At 39.4% G+C, this 9752-nt stretch overlaps 1 protein-coding gene across 1 annotated transcript; it reads right to left on the bottom strand.

Moving 5' to 3' along the window:
• Window positions 1–966: 966 nt before the first annotated feature.
• GZMA (granzyme A) lies at window positions 967–6264 on the bottom strand. The gene is made up of 5 exons (XM_010118134.2): window positions 6204–6264; window positions 5339–5486; window positions 3414–3552; window positions 2465–2737; window positions 967–1683 (listed from the first exon to the last, which is right to left on the bottom strand). The coding sequence occupies exons 1-5, from the start codon at window positions 6262–6264 to the stop codon at window positions 1525–1527; spliced, it is 780 nt and encodes a 259-aa protein (XP_010116436.2). The 3' UTR covers window positions 967–1524.
• Window positions 6265–9752: the final 3488 nt, after the last annotated feature.

Below are 9752 nucleotides of genomic sequence, written 5' to 3'. Positions count from 1 at the left end.
TTCCTCCTACTTTGCTTCTGTGTTTGTGTTTGCCTCTGTGTCTGTGTTTGTGTGTTTAGCCAAGAGTCAGAATAAACATTTTAGGAATAAGAATAATGAATGTGGAAATTTCTGACTGTGACGTTTGTAATGGACAGAAAACATAAAAGGAGATATTCAGCATCAAAACTTCCAGTAAAGATCCCTGTAGTTTAAGCCTTCTCCTTCTTTCACCCTTCATAATTCTTCTATGGCAAAACTACTGTTTCTTCTCAAAAAGATACGTGAAGGCAGTTCTGTAAAAAAGTTTTAGTCTCTATTTTCCCATGCTGTGTTTGTAAGTGATGTGTAATTGCTCATGATGAACCGAACAATCATTTTCTAATTAAAATCGATACTATGCTTCTTCACCCATTGAATGTCCTCTGCTTTTGCTTAGCTAATGCCTACTTCCAAGTAAAAAAAAAAACCCAAAGCAACACAAAACCAAGCCCTTTTTGAGCTGTTCATGGCATTGAAAGTGCCCAAGATTGTTAATACACAGATGGGCAGAAGCATTTTTCACAGTAGGTCTGTTTGCTCTTTGACAAATCATAGATTAAGCACTTAAACATTTCACTGCATATCTGAAATAACAGTAGTGGCCTCATAAAATTAAGGTTGTTTTATGTTACGAACAGCACTTTGTCATAGTGATACTCCAGCTGAGTCACATTCTGTCATTTCTCTGGAGCATGGGTTTTCAGCTGATTTTTTAATGTGATGTTGCTGATCTTGGTGCATTCTGCAAACATATTGCACATCCAAAACATTATGTACACAGACTATCTGTACTGCCATAGACGGAGCTTTTCACGTAAATTGACAGCTGCAAGCAGTTGATTTTTATTGCATTTTTTTAATTAAATGCAAAGTACATGAAGGGGTGAAATCTAGAGGTTTCAAATGCAAGAGAGTTAGGAAATGCACACTTACTATGTCCTACAATCAAATGCAGTTGCTGAAACTTAATTATCTGATGCTTAGCAGTCCCCTGCACCAGTGAAATCAGGAGCTCTGCTGTGGAGAAACTACCAGATTTTTCATGTGTCTGGAGTTGTACCTAGCATCTCACTAACTGTCAGGTTTATTTGCAGAAGTCCAGATACAGAAGAGTGCAGTATATAGTCAGCATGCAGTGAGGACACAAACAGCTGGGTTAGATTCTTGGTCAGAAGTACTCATCAATGTAGACCTCAGTCCAAATGTGCAAGGCAAGAATATTGGAAGCCTGAGTCACAAATACCTGTTGAATGACTCCATGGCTGACAGCATAAACCACAAATGCTGTTGTAGCAGAGCACTGTGTTCTGGCCCTGTTAAGATCACATCTGTCCAGAAATAGGCATAGGAATTTTCATCTGTAAGGATATCAAGTGGCTAAAATTCAATGTGAAAATATGTCTTTTATCAGTATAATGAAGCTATTTTTAAAAAGCTGATGTCAGAACTAGATATTGTTACACAAGTACAAAGTAGGAAATGACTTGGTCAAAACTAAATCTATTAGGCTCCCCCTATGGTTTTCCTTATCCACTGAAGGTATTGCTTTGTGAGTCGAGTGTAGACACCAGGGCCATCAACAGCACCACACTTGTTTGCCTTCCCAAAAGAAGTGATGCCTTTCATCACATTATTGCATCTTAAAGGTCCACCAGAATCACCCTGGAAAAAAGGAAAAAAAAAATGTAATTCAAATTTGCAAAAGCTAAAAAATACTTCTTTTAAATAAAATTTGCACCAGTTACATGGAGGAAATAAAAATGTAGAGAGTGCTATTGTGGATTTTGTTTTTTTCCTCCTTGGAAGGTAAGTTTTTCATTAGCAAAAAAGAAAAAAGACTTCAATCTGATATTTCAAGTGTGAGTAACAAGGAATGAATCTTCCTCAGTGCTACGGAATAGTTAGTCTTTTTGAATATGAAAAGAAAAAGCTGGAAGCTTTCCTTTTGAAAAGGAGAAGGTCTCTAGAAATTGGTACCTTTTTTGTAATGTCGTTAACTCAATATTTAAATATTTTTAAATGTAGTCGTTCTTACACAGTTGTGCATTTGACTTGAAGCATAGTCAAATGCTTTTTATCAGCAAAACATGTTTCAAAGCCCACTGCTATCAGAGGAGTTGTGCCGCTGAAGTTAGCTGCTTGAGAATGGGTTCATAAGCTATTTTGTGGAGATTTTTCTATTAAAATAATTTTATTGAAGAAGAGAATAGCTATCTGCCATGCCTAGATATAACTACAATATCCAAAGTCTGTGAAGGTGAATTTATCAATCAGAAGTTTTGATTTTAAGGCGTAGAAGAAGAAACGTTGGTAAATTCACTCATTTTAAATAAAATTCTTCATTGAAATGAAGAGATGCAGAAATTATCAGTGTGTAAAAGCTAGCACTTTGTATTTTATTTTTAACATAATCTGTGTGGGTATAGACAGTAAATATACTTACAGAACATGAGTCCTTTCCTCCATTCTTAGCCCCTGCACATATCATGTTGTCTGTTATAACAGGGTTGTTCTTATAATGCTTTTTGTCATTGCAGGTTTGCCTACTGATGACAGTAATGTTGACCTCCCTCAGGGTATCAGAAGTCTTTTTCAGATGATTGTGCGTTTTTCCCCATCCTGCTACTGTGCAAGTTGTTCCTGGTTTGGGATCATCATCTGAGATTGGCAGCGGAATGAGTTGCACAGCTTTATTAAGTCTTGCTTTTCTCTGAAGCTGTAGAAGATATGGACAATAGTTATTACAGTGCAGAGTCTAACAGAGGCCTCTGCATGTTAACCACTGAGTCTTTTCCATTATAGCAATGGACGATTACTGCAATGTCTCTTTGAAATTCCTGTGTTATTTGTGGCAGGATTTATGTAAGAATGAGGAACATGAGTATTCTTTGTCTCACGAAACCCCATTTAGCTTCTGCTGAAATATTATCTCTAGAAAAGACCCTGTTTTACCTCTCTGACTCTCAGATCATTGGGAGAGCAAAATAACAGTAGTCACTGAAGCTGGCAAAATTGAGAATCAGAGAAGTCCAAAATTTTTAATTGGAATTGTTTTTCAGACAGACCATTAGAACTTTTAACCAAAATATTTCTATGTGTGACATACACTTCTTTTTGTAGTCAATTTTTATTCTTTCACTGAAAAGCCAGAAATTGAAAGATTTTGGTCAAGCTCCAGATTTTTTTTTACTTCTAGCATTGGCATTTGAGGAACTGTTGATTGCCTTATTTCCCAGTGCATTCCCAATTCCCCAGTCTGCTGGATTAGCAGACCGGACTATCTCACTATATCACCACAGAAGAAACTCCTTCAGCATGTCTCCCTTACAAGAAGGAAGAAACTGGTATGTCATAGGAGATGCATATTCCATAAGTGATGTTTAAGGCTATACCTGCAGCAGCATAATGTCGTTTTCCTTACTATTGGAACAGTAGCATGGGTAGCGAATTTGTTTTGCAATCTGAAAAAACTGTTTTTCTCTTTCTCTTGCTTTCGTTGAATGAGCTCCAAGAATAACTTTGCCTCCTTCCCTGAGGAAAGAGACAACATGGTTAGTGGGATTGACTTGCTGTAGCTCCGTAATTCTTTGCTGTTAAATGTGGTGCTATAATGTCCAGCTGCTACAGAGTCTCTTTTCTCATCCCTGAAAAGCAACAGTAATTTAGAAAAATATAAAAGATTACCCTGTTTTTACGAGTAGTTAAAAAAAATGACTTAGTGCCTCAAAATTGATGCTATCCTATTTTCAGCTTCCCAGGAGCATAGACAGGGTTCCGGTATTTGACTCTGAACCTACCCGTTTTTTCCCTTTGGGAACTGAATGAGAGGTGGATGTATCAGCTTTGCTGTTGGTAGCGGTCTCACCAACTGTGCCCTGTGCAATCTGTGCTGAAATTTTAGGAGAATAGCTCACAGCACTGTTAGTTCAGAGATCATCATGACTGGACTGAATTGTGCCTTTGCTTTGCCCTAACACCATTTCAACACCATTTTCTGAGTCCATGTGAGACATAGCTCATTCCCTTTTTCTAACTTGTTCTGCAACTTCATACTTACTAGATACTGAAGTGGTGACAGAGTTGTGCCTGCTCTCAGGTATGGAAACCAGGAGACTAGCACTCCTTGGTCAAGCAGTGCAAGCAGACCTTTATATCAGACCACAGGTCTGTGTTTTATAATTTTTATTGACAAGTGTGCTTCAGTGACTAAAAAATAATATAACAGGATATACTGATCTTCACTATTTCTGAGGGGATATTTTACAAGCTTCTAGCTTTTTGTGGGAGAACAATGTATGTTACAGCTGAATGGGAGAATATTTTTTGAGCAGATGTGTAGGTTGACCCTCATTTGCAACTTACTGCAGCAAACACAACCCTGACGAAGTTTTTGCTCCTTTCCGTCAGCTGTTAAGAGCTTTCTGCCTGTTGACTGAGCATTATTAGGTTAATTATGTATTGTATTTTCTCTTAAATGTGATCTCATTTGGAAGCACTCTTTACCTTATGTCAGTACAACAGCTTTTGGGCCCTGTGCTCTCTTTGCAGTAGGTCTCATATATTCCCCTCTTTGGACAGGGACATGAGAGATGGATACATTTATCTGATGTCCGCAGAGTCCAGTGATTCACTGGTCCTGGGCAGGCTGTTGACAGAGCCTGTGTGAGGTCTGGCTCAGCAGCAGCTCCAATCCTCCCCACAAAGGCATGGGGTGGGCTGTGCCATTTAAATCTCATGTCTTGCCTTGCTGAGAGACCCAACAGCAATTTGCATCTTGAGTCAGACAGGAAGAAGAAAGCTTTGCTGCCAAGCCAACATATCCAGTAGAGCAGGGAAATGTCAGTGTCTCCTGACATCTGTCTGGAGGATTTTTGCTCCTGTATAACTGCATGCTGTCTTTTTTTTTTTCTGTGGTCAACTGCATATCTTTTATAGAATAAAATGACAAAAATGTATTTCTGATTTCTGAGCAGCTATTTAGACTGGCCAGTTCTCTGGCCTAGTGCACTGGCTGACTGAGAAAACAGGGATAAACCTTTCCCCGAAATTCACTACTTCAGTATTGCTATTCTATGCTTGCAGGCAGATAGAAGCTTGTAAAATGTCTCTTTAGAAACAGTGAAGATCAGTATACCTTGTTATATTATTTTTTACTCACTGAAGAACACTTGTCAATAAAAATTATGAAATGCAGTAATCAGAACATAACAATGGTCATGCTAAATGCACAAAACCACAAGGGAAATTAACTTTCATTCTTCATCAGAGACATCAGGTACTCACTAAGAACAATCTCTGAATTAGAGTAAGCACTTACACATTACAGTGGGCCGCTGTTAACACCCAGTTTTCCTTGATCAAAGCTCCTCCACAGATAGATTTTCCATTTGCTCCATTGATTAGGGCCATAAATGGTCGCGAGTGTGGTGCTACTTCTTTTCCTCCAATGATATCCACACACAAACCTAAAAATAAACCACAATGTACATAGTTGGGCTAACAAATACTGTAACACACTCAGTCTCATAGAAAAAAACCAGTTAATGTAATTACAAAGTATACGGACACACAAGTATGTACCTATGTCACAACGCTAGTCTTCAGGGTCAACTTTTAAAATTGCTCAGCAGTACTAATTTTGTATGTTTGAATGGGAAAAAAATTAGATCAGTGGGGTGAGCTTTGACAAGAAAAATGCAAGTATTGTTGCTCTAGCATATATTTCTTTTCTTGAAGTTTGCTGCTATGGTTAATTTCTTAGCTTTCATTGTAACAACTTCAGATCTGACACATGATAATTGTGTAATGTATGACTTATGCATACACCTGGAAACTGGGCTATATAGTGTAAGTCACATTAAATTAACTTGTTTTTCAGAAAAACAGAAAATCAAGAGATTAATGTATGTGTATGCATCTGTAGAGAAAGGTCAGATAATCATTATGTTCACTCCTCTGAATTCCTCCAAATAGCCTGTCCTCTGTGCAGCTTTAATTAATACTACCCATTCAGAAATGATTTTGTTCGTACAAAAGATAAACACATGTGGACAGTGGAAAAGAGCTAATAATAAAAACTCAAACCATAGTTATGACTGCTTCCTTTACATTAATAAATGTTGGCTTAACTGGAACTCTGTTCATCAGCATTTACCTTCAAAGAGATTGAACTGGGCACTTACCTCCATGAATTACCAGGACAATGACAGCAGCAGAGGTGGACAAAGTGAACCAAGCTCCCATGATTTCTGTCTGGTGTTTCCTCTTGTTCAGTGTCTAATATATATATGTAAATGAAAAGGATGTGGGTTTTGTTTTTCCTTTTACGGATATTTAACATTTGTAACTGTGACAAAGGCAAAAGACCTCCCCAACATTGTAGCTTACAGCAGAGATGTTAGTGAAAAATTGCGTCATCTGTGGTGGTGTGAAGACAGGATGTGCCCCCCTTCATGTTCTCTCTGTAGCATTTACAGAGAGCTAATATGTGAGTTCTGGGGTGAAACCCTGCAGCCCTCTATATGTCCAGTTACACAGTGGGACTCAGCTCACATAAATTAAACTTGATTCAGTTGCCCACATGAAAATGTGTAGTTTCATTCCAGACACCCTAGGTGGCCTCCACGCGAGAGGTGAATCCCAGCCCATTCTCCATTAGATAAGTTATCTGTGCTCTTCTGGAGCCCCCCAGGGCGAAGGAATCTGATGCTCGCTTCTTTCAGCATCTGATCCTACCTCATTATCTTAGCACTGGAAGAGCATTCATATAGCACTGAGTGTGGTTTAGTGGCCTAGAGCTAAGGGTATGATGCCATTTAAATTGTCTTCAGGTGTCTGAGGTCTGGGTTCTGGTGCAGAAGGCCATGGGTCTTTGGTAGATGCTATATCAGATTTGCCAGCCCTGTGCCCATGTCTGAGAAACTCAGAGTATCTCAAATGTTACTAAATGCCTAGTTTTAGGCAACTGAATTGTGTCCTGAAAATTGAATAAATCTTACTAGAGCCTTGTAAAGATTTAGTCTCTCACTTCCAGATGTATACCCAAATAACAGAAATAACTTCCATTAATATTAAGTAATTTGGAATATCAAATATTCTATTAGCTAACTAGGTACATTCAGTGAAGTGTCACTGCCACACAGCCTGGAAGGTTTCCTGAAGGCTTGAGTTCCACTACAGTCAGCCTGTAGAAAGCTGCTGCATTCTGGCTGTGTCACATCTTTGAGCTCAGTTGGCCCAGCCTGATGCGAGTTTTATCTGTAGAAGACCTTGGACAGACTGCTGGCTCAAATTTTCTGTCCCTGCTGGGACAGAGGGTAATTGTTGGTGATTTCTCTGAAGAAGGCAGATGTGGAGCTATTTTTGGAGATAGCAGAGCTCTTTGTTACTGCTGTGGCTTGTCAGAGGCATTGTCACCTATGTGACAGTGCAGCTCCATGCACTGCAAAATCACACCGAGCTTTTAATTTTCTTTCATTTTTCTCCTCACTACCTACACATCCCCTGTAACTATCAGCAGTTTCTGGCAGTGATGTTCTTTTTTTTTCAATGTTCTGAACACAGTGTCACCAGGTATCATAGGTACTGTTATTTCATTTACACTTATAAATAATCACTTACCAAAGTCTGATTTCATGACATTTTAATTAGCACTCTTGCCATATTGAAGCTATTTCCTCTCTGGACTATGCACAGACATAATCAGGATGGGCACCTGTGAGCAAAATTCTTGTACACTGAGACCTGCTTAAACTCATCGTACTACAATGGTTCATCCTTGGATATGAAGTGCCATGTCTAGTGAAAAGAGATTTGGTATGTATCATCCTATGTGGACCAGATCTACTTTCAAGAAGAACCTGTTTGGGAGACACAGAATAAAACATTAGCAAATGTTCCTAGGTGTTTTCCAGACAACTAAGATAAATCTATGATGTCTACCATTTAAAAACAAATCTGCTATAGTCTGTTTATGTTTTTTCAATATCTAAATGTACTTCTATTTATTTCTAAATCATGCTTCTAAAGATATTTTTCTCTAACTCCATAGGTATTAGCATAGCCATGCCTTTTGAAAAATCCCCTCTAATCTGGAGAGATCCCAGTTACAATGATAATTAGAACTGGGAATATGCAGTCTAAAATACTGCTCACTTTCAGCGCAAGCTCCTTCTAGCAACAGCTCTGACTATCACACAGTCCTAAGATTGATTGCACAGGTATTAAAGATCAGATTGATATGCACATAGTCAGCCTGTAGTTTGGTACCCAAATGTTTTTGTCAGTGTCCTCTTCAGCATATAACTTACTTAGACGAGGCTGAAAAATTGACATAAAATTTTAGGGTATGCAACAAGTTGGCTGGGCTCCTTTGGTTGTGGCAATAAATTAATTTATGGTCAAGTTTATATTTTATTGGCATTTTGCATGTAAAGTGAAACTTCCTTCTCTATTTGAGTGCGTTGTCAAATTCTTTTATTAGCTCCTCTGCTGCATAAGCAATTGGTCTTCAAGAGGACTGGCATATCTAAGCAAAATGCTCCGTCCTTTCCCTCGCAGTGCCCACGAGGCACAGCCACCCTCTCAGCAGAAACCACTGCCTGAGTAAAAGGACGAGTCTACCCAGCTTCCATTTCTAGCCTTTGCCTTTGAGGAAATTTCCTGTGGGCTTAAAGCTTCACTTTCAGCTCTGTTCAGTACTGTGTTGGGTGCTTCTCTCCTACATCTCATACTCAGTTTTGACCATTTTGCTTCCCCAGTGACTATGTTTCTTTTTCCTTCATGCTGCTTTCAGTAGTGCTGAAGGTGAAAATCAGGTGTGATTTCAGGAGACCAATTCAGACCAGTAAGACTGGTCTTACTAAATCTTACATAGCTGCTGGGTACCTGAGTTCGGCAGCATCTCAAGGTCAGCTGCAGGGCTTGTGCCTGGGGCTGGGGAAGGGAGGGCAGGAGAGTGGTGCAGAGTGGGCAGCTGCTGGGAGCACAGCGAGACAGATCTGGGGTTGCTTTCTGTCTCCTCCCCGGGCTGCTCCATCCCCAACCCCATGCCAGTGTGTTTGCCTGAGCACATCCGCTAGTGACTAGGGGATACACTTCCAGGGACTCGCTGGGGAAGGGACAGGATGTGCTGGGGATGCCTATTTTGCGTTCTTCTCTGATACCAGTGTCTCATGATATTTGCTGGTTGTCTTTTCTGCCTCAGCTATTTGCTCATCTTCCCTATTTTCCCCTGTTTACTGTGTGATATCAAAGAAAAACATAGTAGCACAGAAATACAAGTAGATGTAGTTAACTCAAAGAGTCCTCAAAGCCTTGTAGGCAATCAGCATTACTTATATTAAGTTGAATGTACTTTGCAGAAAGAATCCAGCATTAGATGTTCTGCTTTGGAAACACAAGCCTTCTCCTGTCTGATCAGAACATGGGTCTCTCGCACATTTTGTCTCTCATGCTGTTTTCTAAGCTAGCCACTTATTGGGAGGGCAAAGCCATAAAGGACTCAAATGTAATTATGCCTTTAGGACCCTCTTTGCAGAGAGAACTCCCAGTGAGTGAATAATCCCAGGATTAGCTGGGGGATGGAGAGCGATGGGGTAACTACAGCTGGCTCCTTTATGAGCTGATGAATTCTGAGTCATATACTTTCTTTTAAAAAAGCTTTGGAAGAGTCTTCTGAAATATGTTACATTATGTTGCATCATGTACATGTTTTCAAAATGGGCAATAAC

The sequence above is a fragment of the Chlamydotis macqueenii genome, chromosome Z (assembly GCF_036417535.1).
Source record: "Chlamydotis macqueenii isolate bChlMac1 chromosome Z, bChlMac1.mat, whole genome shotgun sequence".
Classification (NCBI taxonomy): domain Eukaryota; kingdom Metazoa; phylum Chordata; class Aves; order Otidiformes; family Otididae; genus Chlamydotis; species Chlamydotis macqueenii.
This window is presented reverse-complemented; position numbering and strand designations above follow the sequence as displayed.

Coding starts and splice junctions, on each gene's coding strand:
- GZMA (XM_010118134.2), bottom strand. CDS start 6,264: ATGGGAGCTTGGTTCACTTTGTCCACCTCTGCTGCTGTCATTGTCCTG. Junction 2,738..3,413: donor ACGACATTATGCTGCTGCAG/GTATAGCCTTAA, acceptor TATCTTCTACAG/CTTCAGAGAAAAGCAAGACT. Junction 1,684..2,464: donor GAGGAAAGGACTCATGTTCT/GTAAGTATATTT, acceptor CCTTTTTTCCAG/GGTGATTCTGGTGGACCTTT.